Below are 25670 nucleotides of genomic sequence, written 5' to 3'. Positions count from 1 at the left end.
GCATCTGCCTTTACAAAAACAATGGCAGCGTATCGTTTCAAAGGTGCTCATTAATTTCTTTTTCCCTTTCTTCCTTTTTTACTTTTACAGCAGTGACTCAAGGAGATTTGATTGTAGCATATAGCCATAGCGTGTAAAACCAGAAAGAAGCCAACAGGTGTGTGACTTTTCTTACCACTCTGACCAAATTCCCACAGAAGTAGCTTTAGGGGAAAATTCTTCTTTAGCTCCTGGTTTCAGAGGTCTTAGTCCATGAAAGGGAGAGTGTGCAAGAAGTCCCTGTCACTGGGGCCACCAGAAAGCAGAGAAAGGGAAGTGCAAACACTACATCTGCAGTTTTCCCTTCATTAAGCCATCTTTACAACCCCGAGATGTGTGCAGGGCTGGGTTCCGCTCCACATGCTCATGTCAGAGAGGCATGGTCACTCCCTGCAACATATCTGGTGCACGCTGCCTTCCCACAGTGATTATTTTCAGGAGTCTGTATATACCATACTGTAGTCGGACTTTTCCTTTGTGGGACTGTCAGCCTGCAAATAATGGCACCGAGACTTATTAATTGTGAAAACGTGGCCTTTAGCTTAGGCTTGTTCGCAACTCGCTCTTATAACCTGAACTAACCTGCTTTTATTAATCTATGTTATACCACTTCGCTTTTTACCTCTTCCATGTTGTATGTCTGATTTGTTCCGTGTCTCACTGGCAACTCTACCTCTCCTCTTCCCAAAGTCCTCTCTCTCCCTGGAAGTCCTGCCCATTCTCTCCTGGCTATTCAGCTTTTTATTAACCAATCAGAAGGCACCTTAGCAGAGACACATCCTTACAGTGTACAAAAAGGTTATCCCACAACACCACACTGGAAACATGGAAGATACACAGGCAAACACACATGTACACACACACATACACACACACACACACACACACACACACACACACACACACACACACACACACAGAGAGAGAGAGAGAGAGAGAGAGAGAGAGAGAGAGAGAGAGAGAGAGTCTGATTAGAATCCCACATATGCTGGATTCTGGTGAACCTCCATTTTTCCTTTTCCATGGTGGTTCAGAGAGAATACATTACAGTTCAGCTATGGTTTAACTGTATGCACAATACCTTCCCAGAGAATTACAGGAAAGATTTTTTTTTTTTTTTTTTGCCAGTGGCCTCATGTGGTGATATTCCTTGTTTATAATCTATCAGATAAAGTTTGTCTGCAGATCAGAGGCCGGAGCTAGCCACTAGTTAACCATAGAGGTCTGGAGGTCTGAACAGACAGGCAGGAAGTGATACGGCTGAGCAGAGAGAAGAATATATGGCGGGAATAGACAGGAACTTGGTTTCTTGCGGCTGAGGAGTTAGCAAGGTAAGAAAGAGTTGGCTGTAGCTTGCTCTTTTCTCTTTCCAATCTTTCAACATTTGCCCAGCCATCTGACTGCAGGTTTTTATTATTAAGACCAATTAGAACTCTTGTTCCAGCCTTTAATTCCTGAAAGTGCCATCCATGGTGTGTCTCTCTGTAAAACTTCTTTCTTAAATGTTTCTTGGCTGGGTTTCGCAGCTGAGAGGGAAAGCAAAAACCAGTCCCCGGATCAAGCCTGGGTTTCGGCTCCATTTTCCCCTTCCCACCCCTGTGACTCCACCTAGAATTAGGCTTGAGACAAGCACCCACCACTTCCACTTCGTGCCTAGTTCAAGCCAGGAGCACACTGATGGAAGATTCCAGGGCATTTTGCTCCCGGTCCCTCCATTTTTTAAAGTGGACATTGCTTCAGCCATCTCCAATTTGAATGCTGTTTCTTCTCTGTGGTGAGAGGCCCACCAAACCCATGGTGCACCTGAGTTGGCAAGATGAAGGGCACGATCTCTGGTTGAGGTAAGGTCTGCCCCTGCTTTCTCTTTGGTAAGTGTTGGGTTGAGGAAGGTCCACAGATCAGTTGTGCCTGTGGGGTGGACAGTAACGGAGACAGAATTATCATTGCCCAAAGTCCTTCTGATTAACTGTGTACTGTCTGAAATTTCCTTTTGCAGACATTAAGCAAACACAGAAGGTTAGGAGTTTTAGGCCAGAGCATAGCAGACCCATGCTCAGCTCTCCCTGGCCTTGTGCAAGCTCCACAAACTGTTATTTCCCAGGAGGGGGGAAGGATAGCATTATGGAACCCCACCATGTAGAGATCTGCTGCATCCAGCCTGACTCCAGGGGTGGACCTGACTGGGGCTGTGAGGGAATGAGGAAAGACACAGACACCCGGGAAAAGCTGGGATTAAATGGAGTGGGCTCTGTGATGGAGATGCCACAGCACCCCAGAATCTCATCGTGTTTATTATATACAATCCAACAGGGAGGCGGGGCTACTGCATACAATAAACAAGGAGGTGGGGCTATTACTATACTCAGCTCAATCAAGGAGGCGGGTTTCCACTCTTCTCAGGAGGAGGGCAAAAGTCCTCAACACATAAACATCTGGAGAGAAAAAACTATGATGGACATTTTCTGTGTACACTGTCACCATCCACAGAAACCGAAAGATTTTGCCATCCCTGTGAGCCTCATTTGGCCACTCAGGGGAGAGGGGTGGGGTGGGGCAGAGATTTTGCCACAGAGCTGAGGCTTTGGAGTCCCTGATTTGGCTGTGCCTGTGTCAACAGCATCCGGTCACTCGGGACTTGGCTTGCTCAGGGCTTCTTCCCTCTGCACTGAAACTGATCTGCTCAGTCATTCATATGTTTAGTACCCTTTAGAGGAAGTTTTTAGAGAGGAAAACTGTGGTTTAAGAGGAAGGTAATCCAAGGCTGTCTGACTCTGGATGAAGACCACAGTTGTGTGGACTTCGCACGTAATTGACCTATTCAGAAAGACGCTATTACGCAAGCAAGGACAAATAGATGGGATTGTAGATTTTGTTTTAAGACAAGAGTTTCACTGTGTAGCCCAGAATAGCCTGAAACTTGATATACAGCCTGGGCTGGCCTCACACTTGGAATCCTGCTGCCTCGGTCTCCCAAGTACTGGGATTACAAGCATGTATCAGTATGCTCAACCCTGCTTGCAGGTTTGAGGTATGGCCACCAGTCTCTGAAGGTAGTGGCCGGGTTGAGCTTCCCCTGAGTAGAGCTGGCAAGTCTACATTTGTTTCCCCATGATCCTCTGCTATGAGCTGCTGTAGCCAGTCCAGGATAGGAACCCAGCCTTTGCCAATCACTTCTTCACTGCCATTAATCCCATGCTTCTCTTGGTCTGGCTAGGTGATGGGGAATGACTGTCCTGGTGCTGCCACCTAGAGGTTCATTTTAGCCTCGCACTTAATTCACAGGAACACTACCCCAGTGAGTTCACTTCTGGAGATGGAAAGAAAGGTATGTTCATGAACTTTCCCTTTGCTGGGCCTCATCTCCCCCTGCTCCACCTACTTCTTCTGGGTGGGGTCTGCTCCACAGCCTGTGCCTGGGAAGGACCACTGACTCTCCTCTGCTTTCTTGTGTGTAGTTTGGGAGACCATGGCAAGGGTGTGGATCCTCATTGGTGGCCACCTTGTTCCCCAAATGGGGATCAGATGGGAATGGGACTGGTCTCACTGCCTACCCAGGACTAACGTGAAACTGAACTGTTAACGGAGAAGCCCTTGTGGGCTCTCTAGAAGGAGGAGGGGGACTCTGACATGGGTCCCCATCTTCTTTCTTTCTTCCCCACCTACCAAACCGTACTGATGATGTCCCCTGAGTCAGCACAGATTGTCATAGGTTCTGGGGTCCTCAGGTGGTTGTGATCACAAGTCAACTACCAAGCCACTGCTGCTAGAAATCCTCCACCCCAAGAGCTATCTCTCTTCCCAAAGAGTTATCTTACCTGGCCTGGAGACTCATCACTGCTCCAGAAAGCTATAAAAGGTTGAACATGACTGTGTTCTAGATCCCTTCATGTGAAGCCCCGGATGGCACTCCAAACTTGCAGAATTTTCTGTGTTAGTCAAGGTTCTCTGGAGGGCTAGAACCGACAGAATGAATCTGTATACACTAAAGGGGGGGGGGTATTAGAATGGCTTATACCTCTGAGGATGAAGGAGGAGGCAGGGGATGGGCCGGCAACTGCTGGCTATGGGGAGGAGTCGCTGGGTGGAATGATGAACAGAGTTATCAATAAATCCTCCTTGCGTTTGATTTAGATCCTAGGCGTCTTCACACAAATTAATCTCAATTTCATTTGTCTAGAGAATATAATGGGTTGGCTTCCGGAATCCATTTTTTTTCCTTTCCATTTGCATTTGTCTTGGCATTTGCACTTGTCACAAGATAAATGTGCATGTCTGGTTCTGCCTGCGGCCAGGCTCCACAGTCTAGGCGTTGAGACAATAGTGGGAATCGGGTCACATGGAAAAACTGGATCTCTGCCTAGCTCTGACTCCACCTTACTGGATTCCTTTGGGGCAAACATCTTCTGTCCCTAAGCCTTAGGAACAGTTTCAAATGCTGCCTGTGGTGTCAGCAGTGTGAGAGAGCAGGTGCCTGCCACACTGGGATGACACAGTGGTGGCCAAGGCCAGGATCCCTGGAAGGGCTCCTGACTGCAAGGTTTGCTACACTGGCCTCCAGCAATTCACAGACAGAGAAAATTCATGTCCCACTCTGTGTGACTGGGTGGCTTTGCCAAGTGTGACTGGAGGAGCCCAAATGCAGACTCTGGACTCTATTCCCTGACTTGACCTAAGTGTGAGCCCTTGGTTATATTCCAGAGACTCAGATTCTCATTGGACAGATGAGGTACTGCCCATGGGAAGATCTCCTGACCTCCCTGTCCTCTTGTTGGGCAGCTGAGGTTAATGCAGGATTTCACTTCAGTCAGAAGCTGGAGCCACCAATGTGGCCAGCTCTTTTTACCAAGCATCTCCACTCTGCTTGTTAGCAGAGTGGTTTCTCTTTAGACCCTTCTCCACCCTGCCTCAGACCTGACCACACCTCCCGGACCAAGAGGGTCACAGTCAAGTGGGCTGGGCTGTGTGAGTCATCTGGCATCCTTCAACTTCACTGGCATCCACGAAGAGGTCATAATGCAATTGCTTGTCTTTATTGCTGTCTGAAATAGCCCTGTCAATCAGCATGATGGATTATTTTCTGCCCCGTGGCTGCCCCCTAGTGGCCAGATGTGGTGCCAAGTAAGGTAGTGTGTGTTTGTAGTTGGTTGCATTTGGGATTTGTGTGTTTATGTTTTGAGACTGGGTATCCCTGGCTGGTTTGGAACTTGCTTTATATACTAGGCTGGCCTTAAACTCAAAGACATCTGCCTGCCCTTGCCTCTCAAGTTCTGGGATTAAAAGTGTATACCACTGTGTCCAGCATGTGTGTGTGTGTGTGTGTGTGTGTGTGTGTGTGTGTGTGTGTGTGTGTGTTTCTGATTGCAGATAGATTTGAGATGTGTATTTGGGAGCTTGTTGAGTCTGTCAAACCCAACTACAGCGCCACCATCATGAAGACTCCAGCCCCTGCCTTCCTAGGCCAGTCAGATAGGTATAGGACATCTGAGGCCCCAGTGGGTGACTTTTAAAGTGCATGATGGGGTTTTAACTGTCTAAGCAGGAGGCAGATCGACTGGGAAAGGGAAAAATTAGATGCTAAAAGTTAGTGCTTTGTTTTCTTCTAGGGTGTCAGAAATATTCTGGGGATGGTTCAACAACCTTGGAAGCGTATTAAGTATAACTCTATTATACACTTGAAGAGTTTCATTTGTTATACAAGTTCTACCTCAATTTAAGAAACCCCTAGATGTTGCTTATGCTGGTGGATTTGAAATTAGACACACAGGATGCTCCGGTGTTGAGGTGTCAGCTCCTTGAGGGTCAGTTTTGGAGACTGTGTGCTAGTGGAGGGCGAGGGCAGATGGAGGATCACAGAGACCACAAAGCATTCTGGTTTGGTTTTCCTCATACAGTCATAAAACACTGACCAAAAGAAATGAATGGACCAGACGGTGGTGGCGCACGCCTTCAATCCCAGCACTCAGGAGTCAGAGGCAGGTGGCTGTCTTTGAGTTCGAGGCCAGTCTGGTCTACAGAGCTAGTTCCAGAACACCCAGAGCTGTTACTCAGAGAAGTGGTGGGGGGATGTTAGGACGAGCAGGAGGAAAAGGTTTATTTGGAGAGAAACCAGAACCAGAACAGGTGCTGGAGGCAGGAACTGAAGCAGAGACCATGGAGGATTATTGCTTACTGGCTAGCTGCCCATGGCTTGCTCAGCTCCTTTTCTTGTGCAGCCCAAGCCCACTTGCCCAGCAGTGGCACCGCCCACAGTGGGCTGGGCCTTCCTATATCAATTGGCAACTATGAAAAAGCCCCAATCTGAGGAAGACGATTGAGGTTCCCTCTTCCCAGATGTGCCAAGTTGACGACAAAACTAAACAGGAGGCACAGCATGGTTGTGAGCAGGTGGGATGTTCTGTGATGTATCCCCACTTTGGCTATAGTTCCAAACTCTTCAGTTAGGTACAGACCTAGGTGAGTGTAAAAAAGATTTAGGACACAGAAGGTTAAGACGACCTAGCTCTCACTAGGTTGTCCGGGCTGCTCTTAGACTTCTTGTCTTAGTCATCCTTGTTTAGCTGGGATGATAGGCGTGTGCTACCATGCTCTGCATGATAGCCACTTTTATTATTGCTGCCACAAAAATACATGATAGACTTAAGAAGGAGGTGAGGAGTTGCTCATAGTTCCAAGGCAAAGTCCACCATAGCAGAGATATAGTGATGGCAGGATTTTGGCAGCTGGCTCCCTTAGGCCTACAGAAGGAAGGAGACAGTCCATCACCAGAGACCATGGGATGATACTGCCCACGTCAATTGCCCAATCTAGACATTTCCTCATAGGTTTACAGGGAGGTTTACCTCCATGCCATTCTAAGCTTCCTAAATTGATAACCAAGCATAACCATCACAGATTGCTTTGTACAAAGATATCTTACAGATGTCATTAAAGTTTATAGCCATGAGTGAGATCATGCCAACAAGCCTGGATGGGAACCTCCGTGGTTTCTGTGGGAAGGAAGAAATTGTGTGTAGATAGCAGTTCCAATCCTTGCTGAGAGGTTCAACCTGCCTCCCTAACAGACTTCCCTGGAGCTATTAGACTTGCCTAGCTATAGTCGGACTTTCCTTGGACTGCCAGCCCGGAGTCAACAACACGGAGACTTCTTATTAATTATGAAAGCTTGGCCTTAGCTTAGGCTTGTTCCCAGCTAGCTCTTATAACTTCTATGTTCTGCCATGTGGCTTTAGAGAAATTCTTTTCTATTCTGTATGTCTGACTTGTTCTGAGTCTCACTGGTGTCTCCTGCCACAACTAATTCTTCTTCCCAGAATTCCTCTCTCTTCCCAAGAAATCCTGCCTATCCTCTCCTGCCTAGCTATTTGCTGTTCAACTTTTTATTAAACCAACCAGAAGGGGCCTTAAGCAGAGACACATCTTTTACAGTGTATAAAAAGACTATTCCACAGCACCTAGTCAGCCCCACGTCACTCCCTTCACGTCCACATAACGTCTCCTACTATAAACTCTGTGAGTCCTGCCTTTGGCTGGGTCTAACTAATACAGACTTTGACGTCAAAAGCAATCCCAAAGAACAGAATCTTAAGGATGAGTTTTTCTCTTTGGTTCTGGGTTTCTGGCATTCTATTCATTTGATTTGGTTTAAAGACATTAATGACACTCTTTCCTATGGAAAAAATACAGAAGTGGTTGTCCATTGTATGGTGGATGCTACCATAAGCATTTATATGATGGTGGGGCAGGTCACCAGCCAGTGCCCCGAGAGTCCCAGCCTGCCCTTCCTGATGGCCTTCCCTGTGGGTCTCAGGCTTGCCTAACCAGCCCCATCGTCACATCTGAAAATGCCTTCTACTAAGTCTCTGCTGTCTTTTATTTCTGTTCATTTTCTCATGGTTCCCACCTCAGTGGATGACCCTGACTTACAATTAGGTCACTCAATTCTCTGCCTGTGTGCTGGTATAATGGAGTCGAGTGGCTGTCCTGCTTTAGGTTTTAGCATGGTGATGAGACAGACTAGATTCTCCGTGAAGCTCCTTGGCAGTTGTCAGTGCGGTGCCTGTGTGGGCTGTGCCCCTTATACCAACCCCAGGTGCAGAAGGTGTAGCTCAGGGGTACAGCAAGCGCTGAGCCTCAGACTGTCTGATCAGAGTCAGGGATGGGGGGCGGTGCTTTGGAGCCCCACCCTTCCTGTTCCTCATCAGAGAAGGCAACTGTTGTGGAATATTATTTTAACTAGGCAAAGATGGTGTTACATTTGTTTATGCTGCAGAATATTGCTTTAGCTAGGTAAATGTGTGTTATATTTATGTTGCATTTGTAAGGATGTGCATTTAATTATGTAAAGATGTGTTGCTTTTGTTTCACCTGGCCTGCCTAAGAAAGCTCCTGGTTGTCCTTAGAGCTGAATGGCCAATAGCTAGGCAGGAGAAACGATAGATGGGGCTGGAGGGCAGAGAAAATAAACAGGAGAAGTCTAGGTTCCAAGGGACACGCCTGGGGCAAGAAGCAAGGAGCCCGGCAGCCTCCAGCCTGTCTGACACAGAAGTAGTGAAAGTAAGTTATACAACAGAGAGAAAAGGTAAACAACACTGAGGCAAAAGGTGAAAAAAGAAGTGAATTCAAAGTCTTTAATCTCAGCACTCAGGAGGCAGAAGTAGGTGGATCTCTGTGAGTTTCGAGACCAGCCTGGTCTCCAGAGCGAGTGCCAGGATAGGCTCCAAAGCTGCACAGAGAAACCCTGTCTCAAAAAACAAACAAACAAACAAACAAAAATTGAAGTGAATTCAAGACCATCCTGGTCTACAAAGCAAGTTCCTTGACAGCCAGGACTGTTACACAGAGAAAACCCTGTCTCAGAAAAGCAAACAAACAAACAAAACTCAGAAAGCTAGATGAAGAGAAAAAGGTTAATTTAAGTTAAAAGAGCTAGCCAGAAACATGCCTAACCTAGGATGAACATTCAAAAGTTACTAATAAGTCTCTGTGTCATAATTTGGGAGCTGGTTGGTAGCCCCCAAGAACAAGCCTGGTACAGGCAACATTGTTGCCCAGTGGCTAAATTGTATGAACAACCCCATGTTGGGGATAGGTGTCCTTTAGGTAGCACCTTGGCTGATAAAGTCCAATGGAACTGCCTGGCCACGTTTGAGCTGTCATCCTTAACCCTATGTGCTGCAGGAACAGTGGTCCTCGGACCTCACCGTGTGTTAGATCTGTCCTTGCCTATGGGAAAGTAGAGACAGGGAGACGCTTGGGTCTTTCTAGCCTAGTTTAACCTAACCTATTCAGTGATTCCCAGGTCAGAGAAAGACTGTCTCAAAAAGAAAAAAAAAAGGGTGTGAAATGCACCCTGGGGAACTGCATGATTAGCGTGATTGACCTCTGGCCACAGCATGCACACACACCCTCAGTAGAGGAAACCAATAAAACCAAGTTTGTCCTTCAAAAAGATCAACAAAGCCAGTCATCAGCAAAGCTTACTACACTGGCATGAGGACTTTACCCCACCACACACCCCATCTGGACACACACATACTCATGATTGGCTGAAACTTGGACTTCTGCAGTTGATCAATACTCAATTAGGGTATTTACTCTTAGATTACAGTTGGTTTACACATCAAGCCAGGGTACAGTTCACTATCATTGGAACCTGTTTTGGACCAAAGTTGATCAATTTTGTAGATAGACTAAATTTATCTCAGTTTGACAATATTTTCCAAAGGTCCCCCCCCCTTTTTTTTTCTTTTTAACTTAAAAAAACAGGATCTCAGTACGTAGTCCTGATGGGCTTGAAATTTGCTATGTAGACTGGGCTGGCCTCAAACTCACATCGATTGACCTGCCTTTGCCTCCCAGTAGTGGGGATCAAAGGCCACCATGCCCAACTTAGCACATCTCTTTTGAGGAGGGGGTTGTCAAAGTCACTTTGCAGTTCTTTTCTTGTTGCCGAGGGCCCCAGTCATGACTGATGTCACCTGAGATAGAGGAGACAGGTTTTTGAAGGGCTGATTCTTTTTCCCCACATAAGCAAGGAAACACAAGGTTTTGTGTTTTCTTCTTCCTTCCAAAGATGAGCCAGAGCTGCAGCCTTATCCCCAGTGTAGAGGGGATGCCAGCCCAGGCTTGACATCACATGCTCCTCCCACAGAGCATCCACGGTCAAGGAGTCTGTTGCTCTCCTCCATCCAATCGCTAACGCCTGCCCACATGGACAGCCACCTGCTGGGGAAGGCCTTCCTGGTCAGCCAGTGGTCTAGGATGAGTCAAAGGTCCTGCGCTATGGTGTCTGTAAGCTGAGAGCTGCACATTGCCCCGACTCCTGGATTCTTCCTCTTCTAGTGCCTGGAGTACAGTTAGCCCCAGGGAACATCTAGTGAGCAAATGAAGTCACAGCTGGGGATTGTGGGTGAGAGAGTGCTGGGGACTGTGGCAATCAAAGAGAAATCAGCCTCTCTTGTCGGAAATAAGCATTTCATAGAGGATTTGGAATGTGAGAAAAAAAAATCATCTCTGCCCCGAGAGATAACTCCTAACTAATGTTTTGGAATAAATCTCTTCAGGCTTTTTAGTACCTATTTTAATGTAATTGGATCCATATGTTGTCACTCCACTGTTTCACAACATGTGAGCATTTTCCTACTTCATAAAAAGTTGGTTTTAAAACTATTTCTACAACCTGCATATTTTACGTCTGAATAGTCCCTTATTTAATCATTCTCCTACATCAGACTTAAGTTATTCATTCATTTATTCTTCATTTATTCATCCCTCTGTATTGCTATGACCAAAGAAGCAGGTATGAACATTTTAAAGGCTAAACCTGGTCCTGTTTCTGTTTCCTTCAGAGTATATCTTCAGGACAGAATTCAGGAAATGGAATTCACTATATTAAAAAAAAAAATGTTCAAACATTCAGGAACCCTAAAGAGGTAGGTTTTTTTTTTTTCTTACTTGCAAGCTAATATGTGCAAAAATGAGGTTGCAAATTTCTGTGTGAATGACCAAAGCACGTGCCTGTGAAACTGGTATCCTTAAGCATGGATGGAAGACCGGGTCTGGTATCTGTCTCCCAAAAGAGACTCTCAACAGCATAGGGTCTCATGATTCTATTTAATCATCCTTGGTTGAGAAAGTCAAACACATATTTCTGAGTTGGTTTTTCAGGAAGCTATTCTAATACTAAACGGTGCCAGGTGCTTACAGACAGCAGGAAGTGTGGACACCTGGACTGTCAGCCACTGTAGGGTGACTTTTGTGATAGAAATGTACCACTGGTCGACTACAAATGGCTCTGAAAGCCACAATTAGATCACATGTCTGTTTGGTAGCCTTCACTGTATCCCCAGAGCTGGCTGATCAAACTGGAGTATGATAATATGGCAAAGTGTCACCAGTGATATGCACCAACCAACCACCCAACCACAAGGAGGTTCTAACTGTACCCTAGACTGTCTCCTTTTTAATCTTCTACCATCACTGAAGAAGGCAGGCCAGTCCTTTCAAGAACTCTGCATACTGGAGATATCATATGCCTCAGGTGGACATTCTACTTGATGTCTTATGTCCTCTAGCCCACAAAACAGCACCCTTTGAGTGGGAGCCAAGAATAACTTTTACAAGGTGAAACTCTTTCCTTGCAAGAGAATCGGTCAAACACAAGCCTGGCCTGGTGTGGTAGCCTCTGCATTGCTAGCAATCTCTTCCTGTATGTCCAGCTCACAACAGTGGATGAGTTGTCATTTCCAACACAATGATAAATAGAATCCAGGTCCTGCAGACTAAATCAACAGCCCTATTCCAGTTGGTTCAAAGAAACATGTTCTTAGGATGGGTATCTATGTATTTATGTGTCACAGCCGTGATTTACCCAATTCACAGACCCAAATAGAAGAGTCTTGAAATACCATTTGAGGGGCTGGAGAGATGGCTCAGTGGTTAAGAGCACTGGCTGCTCTTCCAGAGGACGGGAGTTTGATTCCCAGCACCCACATGGAAGCTCACAATGGTCTCTGCCTCCAGGTGCAGGAAACTTGACACACTCTTCTGGCCTCCAGTCAGTAAGCATACAGGTGGTGCACAGACATACACACAGGCAAAACGTCCATCCATACACCATTAAAAAGAAAGAAAAAAATTAACCAGGCAATATGGCGCACGCCTTTGATCCCAGGACTCAGGACACAGAGGCAGGAGAATCTCTATGAGTTCAAGGCCAGCTCTGGCCTACAGAGGAAGTTCCAGGACAGTTAGGGCTACACAGAGAACCCTATCTCAAAAACAAAACAAAAAATTTTTTAAGATTTTACTTATTTATTATGCATACAACATTCTGCTTCTATGTATATCTGCACACCAGAAGAGGGCACCAGATCTTATAACGGATGGTTGTGAGCCACCATGTGTTGCTGGGAATTGAACTCAGGACCTCTGGAAGAGCAGTCGGTGCTCTTAACCTCTGAGCCATCTCTCCAGCCCCCCCCCCCAAATTTTTAATATAAAATAAAAATAAATTAAATACCAGCTGTCCTGGAACTCACCACAGAGATCTGCCTGCCTATGCCTCCCCACTGCTGGGCTTAAAGGTGTGTGCCATCACAGCCCAGCAATAAATTTATTTTTTAATATCCAGCCAGCTTTGGAGAATAGTCACTGTGTCAGGGACCTCTCAGAGGTGCCTCTAGCTTCCCTCTGTCGGAAGTGCCAATCAGCAAAACTATTGACTACAGAGGCTTAAAGCATTTTAAAGGGCGTGTCAGGGTTGTTGGACCCTCAAAGCATTTTAAAGGGAGTGTCAGGGTTGTTGGACCCTCAGGCAGTGAGCCTTGGCCTGCTCGACAAACAGCTCTTGGTCTAAACATTGCTCAAAGGGAGCAAAAGAAAAAGGACCCAGTAAGAAGGTGGTGAGGCACTAAGCTCAGGAAGGTACTGGGCCTGCTGGTTTTTTTTGTTTGGTTTGGTTTTGTTTTTTTTGCTGCTTGAAGTAAAGTGAGAGGCGAGAGGAGACAGTGGCTTCTCCTTGATTGCTGTAAGGAACTGGGATGGTGAATTTCTTACTCAGCCTGAAAAGTGAATTCTGTCAAGAGTCATCTACACCGGTGATGGAGGTGTCAAACATTATGCCAAATAAAAGCCTAGAGGACCTATTAACTGGCTGCAGGCTGGAGCAACGGGAACAAAGGTTAGGGTCCTCCCATTGAGCCCCCTGTTCCCTTCCTATAGATGACTGGCTCCCCTTGCCTCAGTCAAATGTCCTGTCTTCTTCAAGAGCCAGTCTGAGTTCTGAAATATATAGGTACTGTCTATCCTTGTCCAGCACCAAGGCCTGGGTGAGGCCTGGAAGGCAGAAAATGAGATTCCAGTGCCAGCTAAGACTAGATAGAGAATCCCAAGGACCTGGTTCAAAGCAGTCACAGCAACCATCTGGGGAGGCAGGAGCTCTGCAGGTTAACACAGCTTCACAGCAGCTGGACAAAGCGGGCTACCACCATTCAGTGAGAAGATTTATTGAGAATGGCTCATTACAAACAAAATATATTTATGTAGAAAATCCTGCTATGCAAAAATCCCTTTCATCCTCATGTGGCTAGAGTGAACAAAAACCGTCCGCAGTCCCCGTGGAGTGTCAGAGCTGAGAAGCTGTGGGTGTCGCATGCTGTGGGCAAGTCTCTGATGCCAGGGCTTTCTTGTGCCCATTTTCATGACTAGTGCGATATAACACGGAGCGCCTGGTGACAATGCCTCTGTGATCCTCCTCTTGAAGACAGCAGCTCTCGTGTTGTTCTTACAGACTGGTGGACTCTAACTTGTGCCTTGCCCTAAGAAGCCATTATCTGGGTCCAGGGGCTGAGTATTTTTAAGTGTTCTAGATGGTAAACGATGACTGCCTTCTACAGAAGTCACCTTCCATAAGCACCCATGTGCCATGCCTTCGGTTGTTGAGAAGGCTTTATTTCCTCCTGTCAGCCAGATTCAACAATTATACCTGAACCTCTTTGAGGACACCCATACCCATAGCTGCTATGTGGTACTCCTGAGCTTGGAGCCAGAGTTCCTTGGGGCCCTGGGCTACTCAGCATTAAGGCAATGGAAACGAGACCAGACCAGACCAAAACCAGTGCTAGTCTCTGAAACCCAGAGTGGCTGCCAAGCCATCAGCACCTCCTTCCCACCCAAGGCTTCATCTCATATTGAGGAATAATATAGGTGAGTGGTCTGACTGCCCTTGTAAACACAGACCACCTCTGGCCCGCAAACTACCATGAGGGGCCAGCTAGTGGTAAGGGAAGCAGCTACTGCCATGTCATGCCTTGAGCACTGAACGACCAAGACCCCTGGAGCGAGGGGACAGTGAGAGGCTGTTGGGGTACCATGAAGAGTGGGCTCCCTAAGCTCTTTGGGAATGACCCATTCACTTGTGTCTTTGGTGCAGCTCCACCGCTCAGACTGCTGGCCAGGCCATGCCAGTCATCTGCTTAAGAACTCGGACTGGCCTATCCACCCTATGTAAAGAAGCATTAGTGGTTTCAAAGTACCTGTATCTATTATTGTCTTACTCCCCACACAGTGGAAACTGAAGTCTCAATAAAACAACACTCCTGCTACCAAGAGAAAAAAAAAAAAAAAAAAAGACAAACCAGCTCCAGCTGATGCTATTACCTGCTGGGCTCTGTGACATTGGCATTGCCTTTCTTCAAGACTGAAGAGACCCAGTATTCTGTACAAATGCCCCTGGTCTGAACACCAGGGTGGATGGGACGCTGCCTGCTGTTTTAGGCTCACGGGCCCTCTAGCACCCATCCTCAAAAGGCTCTGACTTGCAGGGCAGATGCAGTTGTGGGAAGTCAAGCTGGTGTGAGGAGGCCTCGTGGATACAGGGGCTCTCTGGGGAGTCTCGCCAGCACCCTCTTCCTGGAACATCTCTCGGCTGTCATCCACTTACCCCCGCCCACTTCTAAAGGCTTTCCATTCTATAGAAGGTGTCAGTCAGCATCCCAGGGGTCAGAGGGTCTCAGAATGGCCATGAGGTATGCTTATGCTGCATGGTAACAAGGCCTCATAACCAGTCGCAGAGCCCTGAGTCCATGGGAGACAGGAGAGAGCAGTGACCATCCACCACGGGGCTCAGAGGGGCCCAGAGCCACAGGCCTGAATTTGGATGTGCTTCCCCCAAACATGCTTCTCTCTCAGGGTTCCTGCCTCTCCCCTGGCCTTGGGCGTAGCTGGAGCCAGACGTAGGGTTTTGAGAGACACTCCCCTTACATGCTCTTGGGTTGTCTCCAGCAACTAGAAGATGTCTAGGGTAAGTGGCATGATGACACTGGTGGACAAAGCAGTCACAGACTTCCCAAGGGCTTTGTCAAGCACGCTGAGACTACAGTTCTGAACCTCAGCCCTAGGTGTGGGCATCCTGAGTGGGTCTGGCTCAGGCAGGACATAGATAGAGTCTGAGGACCTGACATGCCAGGCTCCTGCTGTCAGCTGTCCAGGTAGACAAAGAGGATGTCCTCATCTGTGCCGTAGCTGGTTCTGGCCTCCTCGAAGTTACTGATGCTGGTGCTGCACATTCCTGCCAGGTGTGAGAAAGTCAGAGTCAGGCCAGTGGGTGGGGTAAACACTCACCCTGCTGATACCCAGGGGCCTGGATGGGGTCTGTGTTCTACTCCTTGCCTCAAGCCTCCCATTCCTAGTTTAGCAGATAGAGAAAGTAACATAGAGAAGTATGTTAAATGTGTGTCAAGATACAAAGATGGTCAGGGAAGTCCTTCACACCATGGCCTGAGGACAGTGGGCAGTCTACAAGGACAAGGTCTGGCCAGACTTTCTAGCTTGTGTGTTGGCTATCCCAGAAAGCCTAGGAGTGGGGCCGATAGCCTGTGGAACGTGAGTGATCAAGGTGGGGATCTGAGCAGTAGAGTGAAGCTGGCAGAGTGTGAGGAGAGGCAGCTGGAACCCAGGACAGCAGAAGGTTTGCTTGTGTGACCAGAGGGGCAAGCCCTGATGACAAAATTCCAGGAGGAGCACAGACCTTGGAGAGAGAGACATGGGCCACACCAGCTTGAAGGGGAGGAAGTTGTGTAGACACAAACCACCTGGGCCCACCTGCCCCCAGCACTCACGGTCAGCATAGGCTGGGTTGTTATAGAAGATACAGCCAGTAGCCCTGTTGTAGCCACGCAGAACGATGAAGTGGCCCTGGTAGTCAGGGGTACGGCAGAAGCAGCGGTGGCCACTGGGAGTGAAGCAGCAGTACTTGACAGGGCTGGAGCACAGGTCACAGTGCAGCACTCCAGAGTTCACCAACACGATGGCCACGTGGCCCTGGGCCAGGTGTGCTTGGATGTCCTGCACACTCACTGTGCTGTGGGGCAGGAGGGGGGGTCAGTCAGTGCCAGTGGGCCTTTGTCCCCCTCTTCCAAATTGATGCCCCCCAATTTGAATGCATCCCCAGTGCTATGGTATATTAGGACTGGGCTTGTCTGCCCCGGCCCTGAGCTCCCTGCAAGTGGCAATGTACTGGCTTGTCACTGTGGCTTACCATTTCTCCACTCGCACCTTGCAGGCCTTGGCTTGTGCAAACAGCTGGTTCACCCGGGTCTCCTCGGTGTCAAAGTGCTTCCTGTAGAAGGACTGAAGCGAGAAAGGCAGGCTGGAGTGGTCCCCCATACTCCATTTAGATGAAGCAATGAGCATGTTATAGAAGCAGGAACATGAAGGTATGCGAGCCCTACTGGCAGGCAGGTGGCTCTACCCAGGATGCTCAGGAAGAAGGCTGTGTCTGTCCCTGGCTGGAGAGGGGACAGGACCACACAAAGGATGAAAAGGATGCCCAAGCTGAGAAAGTTGACGAGCACCCCGAGGAGGACTGGTCAGGACAGATGTGAGCAGCAGCCTAAAGCAAAGGAGTAAGGAGGGCAAGGCTGCCCTTCCAATCCACGCCAGGATAGCTCAGTCACAGGCCAGCGTAGCCAAGCATGATTTACGGAACACACTCTGCTTGGTGCTGGGACCTCACGTGACCAGAGCCCCAGGAGGCAGGCCAAAGACATTCTGTTCTCAGGTGCCCTTTTTCTGTCTTAATATTTAGTAGCCTTCTTTACCTGGCATGGAAGGTTCGAAGAAGAATTAGGCTGACTGCCACTGGCCACCATGTGGCAGCCCTTTTGACAACAAGGCTAGTAGAGACTACCCTGCCAAGCCATGGTGCCTGGGCCAAGACGGCCTCAAGGACAGGTAAGACTGCCTCTGGTTTTGCAAGGGGACAGAACACACTGGTGTTGGCACAGCCATTTCTGATGGCATTATTTTTCAAGAGAGACAAAAAAAGGACAGAAAGCAGACAGACAGAGACAATACATGTTTTTCTTCCAGAATACCAATTACCCTAGTGAGTTTGAGGGAAACAAGCCAATGATAGTCATGTAAGATCAGAGTACAACTCCACAGCCTTCAGCCTGTCCTGTGCTGCAGTGGAGAAAGACACAGAAGTCCTGGACTCAATGTGCATATGCTCCATACAGCCTAGACATCAACGTCCCTGGTCTGTAGTCTATCTGCCACTGCCATTGGTCTCTGTATACCGGTGCATTTACTCGAGTGTCCTGGCTTTGACCATTCCCTATACCCGGTGGGTAGCTGCTCACCTGATTCTTATAGCCCTTGTCAACACCTAGAGTCTGGGTACAGAAGCGGTGTCTCACACCGAAGTGGCGCATCAGGTAGGCCAGGTCGATGGTCCAGATGCTCCTGGTCAGCTGCAGCTCCTGCAGGGCATTTTGAAACTCCCCATCATCTAGCTGGCCCAGGTACCTGAGGACAAAGAGATTAGCTTGTTCTTGAGGCAAAGCTAGATGAAGTCACCTTCCAATAAGTGCCACAGCCACTGCTGACACTTCTTATCTTCAGAGGTCTCTGCTCTTTATCATGAAACCACCATGGTGGCTTTCAGGGCTCAGGTGGCCTGGGACACTGTCTGGCCCCAGAGTGAAGGGCCTAGATTTTGGTTCTTGCATCTCTTATGGATGATATGAACTTGGGGAAGTTGCTGCTTCCTCTGGCCTCATTGATTGCATATCTAAGCCCCTGGATATGGTTTTCAAAATTTCAGGCACTAAACTTCTTATTGGCCAGAATTCTAGTACATAAGGTAGATAAAGGAGAACCGATCTGAATCTCCAGACAACCAAGGTGATGGGAATGGTCCTTCCTGGCTCAGACTATCACTGTTCTCACACTGCTGTAGCATCCTGGTAACCTGACGTCAGAGAGTGGGAAGATGCACCAAGCACCCAACCTGAACACTGGGAATTCCCTGACCACCCCATGCTCCCAGGCATCACCTGAGTCAACACTTGGGCAGCCTGATCCACTTTCTGTTCATGTTTAAAATAGGACAGGGCCTAAATGAAGCTGGGTCTCTTAAAGTTTCAAACAAAGCCAACCCATAAAGATGCTAAATCCCACCAAGGTTACTTCCTGTTTGATGTCACAGCAGGTGTGGACACTCACCGAAGCACCATCCTAGAGCAGGCCAGGCCACAGTCCCAATGGTATAGCTGCTGGATGATGGGCACAGGCAGCTGCACAAAATCGCCTGCCAAGAAACAAGAGTGAGGCCTCTCATTCTCTCTGCACAGTGCCCACCAATGCCACGCCTCCTGGAAACACCATTATAGCATCTGCTGAAACTCTATAGGATCTCAGGGGCCTCCCCACTGCCTGTTATTCTTATACCACCAGTACTCTCCCCTAAACATTAGCCACAGCCAGCCAGCTCTACTCAAAATCCTCCAGTGTGTTGGTGGTTCCCATGTCACTTCAAGACAGAACAGTATTAGCTGCTGCCTTGGCATGTTCAGTTTCTTGTATAACACCAGGGCCCACTCTGGGCAGCATCAGCATCTGCCATGACCCCTCACGCTTGGGGAGTCTTTGCACACAATTTCCTGGGTGCTTGTGGCTTCCCATGAGCTAACACCCACCCTTGGACCTCAACTCTTCTCAAGTGCTGCCCTTTTCAGCCGTGGCCCAGGGCATCTGCCTGGCTCTATGAAGTTTCCAGGACAAGCAAAATGGGAAGACCATGGCTAGGAAGAGGGAAATGTCACAAAAGCTAGATAAGTAGTAGAATGCTCCTCCAAACTCTAGCTAGTATTGACCCCGGGCAAACCTCTCAGCCTGTCTGTTCCAGGCTGTGAGGTGGGACAGAAAGGGCCACGCCTAGGCATTTCGGTACCATTGGCTGGTTGGAGGAGCTGTCTAACCTCCTCTCGCTGGACTGTGTTTCGCTATTCCTAAAGTGGGAGACTTTGGTCTGATTTGGTCAACAGATTGAAAAATATTTTCCAAGAGCCTGGCACATGTACTGCAGTACAGTGACAAATAACACAAGATCTTGTCCCAGTGCATAGCAAGAACATACAAAACAGATAACCAGCAGCTTAGGTTAGAGAAACAAGGGGTATGCCTCAGAGAACGAAACACTGATGAACAACAGTATGAGCTGAGCCCCGAGGGGTGGACAAGCCAGCACGTGATCTGCAGCAGCTCAGCCCATGAACAGGCACAAAGTTCACTCTTGCAGGAGTGTGGTGGCACAAACTTACAATCCCAAGACTTGGGAAGCTAAGACAGGAAGGAGGGGCTATAGTCTGGGCTATAGAATGAGGAGGCCTACATGCATTATCCTCTCTGTCTCTGTCTCTCTCTCTCTCTCTCTCTCTCTCTCTCTCTGTCTCTGTCTCTGTCTCTGTCTCTCTCTCTCTCTCTCACACACACACACACCAAGGGAGGGAGTAAGGGAGGGAGGGAGGGAGGGAAATCCACAGTTTAAAGAACCAGGAGGAACTTCTCTGTACTGGTCACCACTTCACCGATTCACCACATGAAAACCCAGTCTACTCACAATCCCCTTTGAGGATTTCTGGGCTCTCCCCTGGGCCAGGTGGCTAGTTCTGTACAAAGTCACTCCAGGCACCCACCTACCAGGCCAGCCTTCCCCCATCACTCCCTCTGTGTGTGTTAAACAGGAGGGCCATTCACTAGCCAGAGAGTTTGTCCCAGCTCTTCAGACCTGGTGTCTAAGTTTAAGCCTCCTGCTCTCCCATGTCTTTAGAGACTGGCTAGTTGAAAGGCCACTATTTCGAGGGCTTTCCTTCTCCTTAATCAGGCCAGTCCCCATTTCTCAAGTGTAATCCTTTAAGCCTGAGTTCACACTAAAGGTCACAGTATGCAGCCCTTAAGTAGATCTTATCTGTGGCCTGATGGACAGGGATTGAAGATTCTTCCTGGCCATTCACCTCCCCCATGTGCCTGAGGGAGGCAGAATGTAACAGCAAATAGGCCACCTGACATTCATTTCTGTGTCCTCCACTTCCTCCTCTGTGAAATGGACCAGCACTGAGCAATGATGAGTAACTGGAGCAACAATATGCATCATGCTTTTTGAAGGAAATTTAAGTGATCCACCAGTTGTTGTGCTGGGCCTAGGCAAAGCTGAGGCTTCAACGCCCTTCATTCCTTTTACCCCAGGCACCTCTAAACCTAAGTCTTTCCAAGGCCTTTGGCTTGCTGTTTTGTAAATTCAGTCTTGTCTGTCCCCGACCCAAATCCGATTCCATCACCTGTCCCTGCACGTAACAGCTAGGGGCATTTTGTCTACATTTTCTAATTTTTAAAGTCCTTGGGATGGGCAGATGGCTCAGTGGATAAAGAGCTCAAGTGTGAGGACCTGAGTTCAGAACCCACCCACACCTATAATCCCAGCAAGAAGACAGGAAATCCCCTGAGCAAGCTGACTAGCCAGATGAGCAGAACTCAAGGCTGATGAGTAAGAGACCTTGCCTCAACATATAAATAAGGTAGAGAGGGTCAAGAAGACACCTACGTCGGCCTTGGGCTTCCACATGGACACACATACAAACACACGTCTAACCAACATACACAAAGTGTGTAAAAATGAGATAATAAATGAAGTTCTCACTGCCCCCACTACATATGCCTTCTTTTCTTTTCTTTTTTGTAACAGGGTCTTACAAAGTCAAAGGTGACGCTGAACTTCTGATCCTTCTACCTTCACCTCCTAATGAATTACAGGCATGTGACATCATGCCTAGTTTCAATGTGGTGGTGGGGATGAAACCCAGCACTTCCTCTGGGCAACTGCTATACCAACTGAGCCACATCTCATCCCTAGCCTTCTAAATACCCTGCAGGTCACAGCTCAACCTAGGACCACCAGGCTCACTTCAACCTTCACCTGCTCCAGTTGTCCTACGAAACCACCAGCCTTGATTGTCCCGGAGCCGTCTTTACACCTGTGGCACCCTCAGTCTGGAACTCTTTCCTCTCTACTGTTATTATTATTTCAGCATTGGTTCAAAAATCTCTTCAGGGGTTTTTTAACTCTGCATTTGATGGGTGAGAAGGGCGTTCCATCCTGACATCCTGTTTGTTTCATTCGGTGCTTAGCAAAAGTGACACAAAAAGCTGCTGTCACCTCACTAAGTCTTGAGATTCCTGAAGAACAGTGATGGCTTGAGCCTGCATCCCTCATGACCAAAACTCACATTGAAACATAAACCCCACAGTGGTGGTGGAAAGAAGCTGTTGGGTCTCCAGGGGCTGGAGAGATGGCTTAGCAATTATGAGTATTGGCAGCTCTTCCAGAGGTCCCACAACCAGCTATAACTCGGGCTCCAGGGGGTCTCCAGCATCCTCTTCTGCCCTCTGGGAGCACACACATGATAACGTGGACAAACCCACAAGCAAAACTCTCATACACACAAAATAAAATAAACAAGTCTTTAAATAAGAAGTTGGGTCTTTAGGGAAGCCATTCAGTCATGGAGTCTCTGAACTTGTGCCTTATAAAGGGCCAGGAAAAATAACTTAGGCTGTGTCTTAAGTCTCCTTGCCAGCTGCTGCGATGAACCCCTTGACAAAAGTAACGTAGGGGGGGAAGGGTTTAATTTAGCTCACAATTCCAGGTTACATCATCATGTCTGGAAAGCCACAGTAGTAGGAGACAGCCAGTCATACCACATCCAAAATCAGGAACAGATGGCAAGAATACACGTGTGCTTTTGGAGAGCCCTTTTCCCCTTTGTGTCAGTCTGGGGCCCAGCCCAGGAAACAGAGCTGCCCATGTTCAGGGTGAGTCTCCCCAGTTCAATTAACCCATTAAGAAAATCCCTCATAGGCAAACCAACAGCCCAGTCTAACCTAGACAATTCTTACTAAGGCTCTTTCCCCACGTGATTATAGATTATATCATGTTGACAAAACTAAGAAGCTGGAGATGGCTCAGCAGTTAGAGTACTTGATGCTTTTGCAAAGGACCCAGGCTCAGTTCTGTTCCAGGCACATACACAACGGCTTACAGCTGTCTGTAACTCCAGTTCAAGGGGTTCTGGCATCCTCTTCTAGCCTCTGAGGGCACCTGCATGGACACACATGCAGACAAAACACTCGAGCCACACAAAACTTTATAATCAAAATCTTAGAAGAAGTAAAGAAGAAAAAGCAAGCTAACAGTCATAGGCCTTTTTCTTTTTATCCTTCTGATACTCTGCTGTGCAAGTTCTCTTTCTTTCCTCTCTCCCTGTCATGTGGGCATAGCCAGAGAGAGTTGGCTATAAGAAATGGATGGATCTTGTACTGAACTTACCAGCACCCTGATCTTAGAATTCTCAGCCTCCAGAATTATGAGAAAATAAACAAAGACACCAGGTAACTTGCTGGTTTTGTCTGCTGTTTCCTTGTCTAGTAGCTAATGCTTAGTAGTGACCCATCATATTACTTGAGGCTGGGGGCGTAGCATTGTCAGGGACCGAGGTTCAATCCCCGGTGCTACAAGTTTAAAAAAAAGGAAGGAAAAAAAAGTCACTTACTGAAGGAACGATGAGCTGTGTGAGAGGCTTCAGGCAAACCAAGGTGATGTAAACCTCAGTCTCCAGAGACTCAAACCGTTCTCTCTCAATACACTGATGGAAAACTCTCTGCAGAATGAGGCGCTATCAAGATAGGTGTCTTCCCTTTCCAGAATCCTCACTGAGGCTGTAAATGCCCTTTTTGCTCTGATCTACTCAAGCTGATTACTACCTGGATCTTGTTTTTATCTAACCAATGATCTGGAATGTGGCTTTCTCACCTCTGACATCCAAATGTTCTGCCCCTCCCCCTCCCCCTCCCCCCTCACATCAGGCTCATAGAGGGGGCATCTGCTTTCTCCCTGGTGGGCCTGAGAATTCTGTAATAGGCAGGTAGGGTCAAGGTTGCATTTGCCTCTTCCCAGACTTTACCCATAGCTAGCATTATTCTATGCTGTTGAATAGGTTTGTTTTAAAGCTCTACCCCTTGAAATGCCTCCTTGTCACTACAGAGCCTATTAGTTCTAGGCTTCCAGATCACAACCCTTTGTTGGATACTCCCTCTTCTCTCTGTGGCCTGCACTCTGGTTCTAATTAGTTGGGGCCATGTCTTCTCTTATACTGTTATAAAATGTGGGCTAGGAAGGTTGCTCTTCAGGGTCCTAAGAAACTCAGCGATCTCTCTCTCTCTCTCTCTCTCTCTCTCTCTTTCCCCCCTCCCCCACTTCACTCAGCCTTAGAACCCCTAGATCCTGAGGCCTCACGAGGCAAATATCCCTACTTGGCTATCCTGATCTTGGCACAGGCAAGATGTTTTCTGGAAGCAGGTGATAAGTGTAGGAGAGGCCTTGGTATTTGTCCAGATAACAGCTTTAGCATTTAGACTTCAAAACTGCTGCTGATATTGATGTCTGAAGCCAAGAAGTGACCCTACCTGAAAACTAGGGTCTGCTTTGTTTGTGGCCTGGCTTCAGTTGTCTGGTTGTCCCTAGTGAAGGAAAGCAGTCAACTCTCCCTGGACACATTATCCCTCTCAGCCTCAGCCTGCTCACCTCAAAAAGTACAAATAACAGCAGTAGCCTACTTCACCGGGATTTATGAAAATTAATCCTATACCATCTATAAACACTTTACCACTGTATCTACCTCTTAGCTCGACACAAGTGAGCCATTATTTGCTGAGGCTAAGAAAGGGCAACGATCTTATCAAAGTTCACAGTTAGATAACTGGAGGAGTAAAAATGTAAATCCCAGGGTAGGTCCAAGCCCTGCTCCAGCCTACCACCAGAAGGAACCATTCCCCGAAAGTGGTGTTACTCTCCAATTGACACTTAAGGAAGGGCTCAGGCCCCAAACCCCTTGACCCTTCCCATGAGATAGCAGCACGCCACAACAGCTTATTAATATATCAACTCTTGTGCCCCAAGCAGAGCTCCACCATGACTTCCAACTTTCCCCACTTCTTGAGCAAGCAAAGGGGTTCGGGTTTCCTCGGGGCGGAGGGAACCAGAGAGAGAAGAGTACTAAGACAAAAGCGCTGCGTTTGGGAAGCCAGATTAAAAAAAAAAAAAAAAAAAAAAAAAAAAGGCCCTTCCCTTTGCTGAGGGATCTCAGGCCGTTCTTTCCCCCTTCACAGCCCCAGGCCTTCCACAGTTCCCCCTAGGAACAGCATCACGCAACGGGGTTCAAGCAGGACCATTCGTTTCTGGGGAAGGCAGTGCCTTTGCCCCCTCGGACTTTTGCACTTGACTGCTCTCAGAACTCCCCGAGAAACAACCAGAAGCGGAGGACGGGAGACGAGAAGGAATATCCATCCACCTAGCTAAGGTCCACTGGAAGCTCCAGTCTGGGCTGAGGCCGCCTGCGGCCCAAGGTCGCGCGGCCAGACCCTGCCCAGCTCCAGGGCGGAGTCCCCCTCGGTTTCCCCGGTGAGGGCAAGGCCCTCTGAGAGGCACTGACCGGGCTCGAGCGGCTGCCCCGCTGCCTCTGCCTCCGTCCTCATGACCCGGGTGGCGCAGGGCGCCCATGGCCCCGGCCTGGAGCTGATCGCAGCTGCGACTTGTGCTGGGCAGCGAGCGCGGCCAGTGTGGGGAGAGTTCCGCCGCCGCCTCTCCTCCTCCTCCTCCTCCTCCTCCCGCCGCCGCCGCCACCGCCGCCCGCCGCCGCCGCCGCCTCCGCGGTTCAGAGCCGGGTGGGCGGGGGCTAGGCCGCCTCAAGCCCCGCCTCGTCCCTGCCAGGTCCCCGGCCTGGAGACCCGCCCCTCCCCTAGGCCACGCCTCCTCGCCCACCCACTTCTCTCCCATAAAGAGCGACCCGCAGGGCCCGCCTTCTGCGGAAGCCCCGCCCCTCCCGGGCCCCGCCCCCAGGCCCTTCCATAGCGACGTTGGCTCCTCCCAAACCCCCTCCGCTCGGCTTGCTCCTTTGCAGCCCCGGGTGTTAGCGCCGGCCCCTCGCAGTGCCTGCCTCATCGAAACGCCCCGGGAATCCTCCTCTGCCTCCCTTTCGGTCTTAGCCACACGATGAAAAATGCCAGTTTCCCACGCTCGGTGCGCCGCTTACCTGATGGCGACCAGATCCAAAGCTTAGATTCCTAGTCCAAGCCTCACTTCCTGTGGCACCACAGCAATTTTGGGGCTCCAGCCTAGCTCCCGCCCAATCCGTCCCTGGAGTACTTTGTAAGTGGGGGGGGGGTCTCCATGTTCCTTTTGGGGCTCGAGGACGGATGCTTCCGGCGGCCCCCCGGGTCCTCTCCAGGGCCGGAAC

At 48.7% G+C, this 25670-nt stretch overlaps 1 protein-coding gene and 1 long non-coding RNA gene across 3 annotated transcripts; one reads left to right on the top strand and one right to left on the bottom strand.

The window, feature by feature from the left end:
- Positions 1 to 1023: 1023 nt before the first annotated feature.
- On the top strand, positions 1024 to 22758 carry LOC107980291. The gene is made up of 4 exons (XR_003480983.2): positions 1024 to 1880; positions 3254 to 3364; positions 10887 to 10970; positions 21065 to 22758. It is a non-coding gene; the product is annotated as an uncharacterized LOC107980291 (long non-coding RNA).
- On the bottom strand, positions 13521 to 25623 carry Gucd1 (guanylyl cyclase domain containing 1). 2 transcript variants are annotated; one of them, XM_027394207.2, is made up of 6 exons: positions 25467 to 25623; positions 18547 to 18631; positions 17682 to 17847; positions 16577 to 16668; positions 16158 to 16399; positions 13521 to 15607 (listed from the first exon to the last, which is right to left on the bottom strand). In XM_027394207.2, the coding sequence occupies exons 2-6, from the start codon at positions 18555 to 18557 to the stop codon at positions 15516 to 15518; spliced, it is 603 nt and encodes a 200-aa protein (XP_027250008.1). In that variant the 5' UTR covers positions 18558 to 18631; positions 25467 to 25623; the 3' UTR covers positions 13521 to 15515. The 2 variants fall into 2 exon arrangements, with proteins under 2 accessions (XP_027250008.1, XP_027250007.1); XM_027394206.2 differs by lacking the exon at positions 25467 to 25623 and adding an exon at positions 24867 to 25026.
- Between the last annotated feature and the right edge of the window lie 47 nt (positions 25624 to 25670).

This window comes from Cricetulus griseus (assembly GCF_003668045.3).
Source record: "Cricetulus griseus strain 17A/GY chromosome 1 unlocalized genomic scaffold, alternate assembly CriGri-PICRH-1.0 chr1_0, whole genome shotgun sequence".
Taxonomy (NCBI): domain Eukaryota; kingdom Metazoa; phylum Chordata; class Mammalia; order Rodentia; family Cricetidae; genus Cricetulus; species Cricetulus griseus.
This window is presented reverse-complemented; position numbering and strand designations above follow the sequence as displayed.

What these genes read in the sequence shown, in the direction of transcription:
- Gucd1 (XM_027394206.2), bottom strand. Translation starts at nt 24,909, where the DNA reads ATGAGGACGGAGGCAGAGGCAGCGGGGCAGCCGCTCGAGCCCG. An exon ending in TGCTCTAGGATGGTGCTTCG is followed by an intron (nt 17,848 to 18,546) that starts GTGAGTGTCCAC and finishes CTTTGTCCTCAG; the next exon opens with GTACCTGGGCCAGCTAGATG. An exon ending in AAGGTGCGAGTGGAGAAATG is followed by an intron (nt 16,400 to 16,576) that starts GTAAGCCACAGT and finishes CCTGCCCCACAG; the next exon opens with CACAGTGAGTGTGCAGGACA.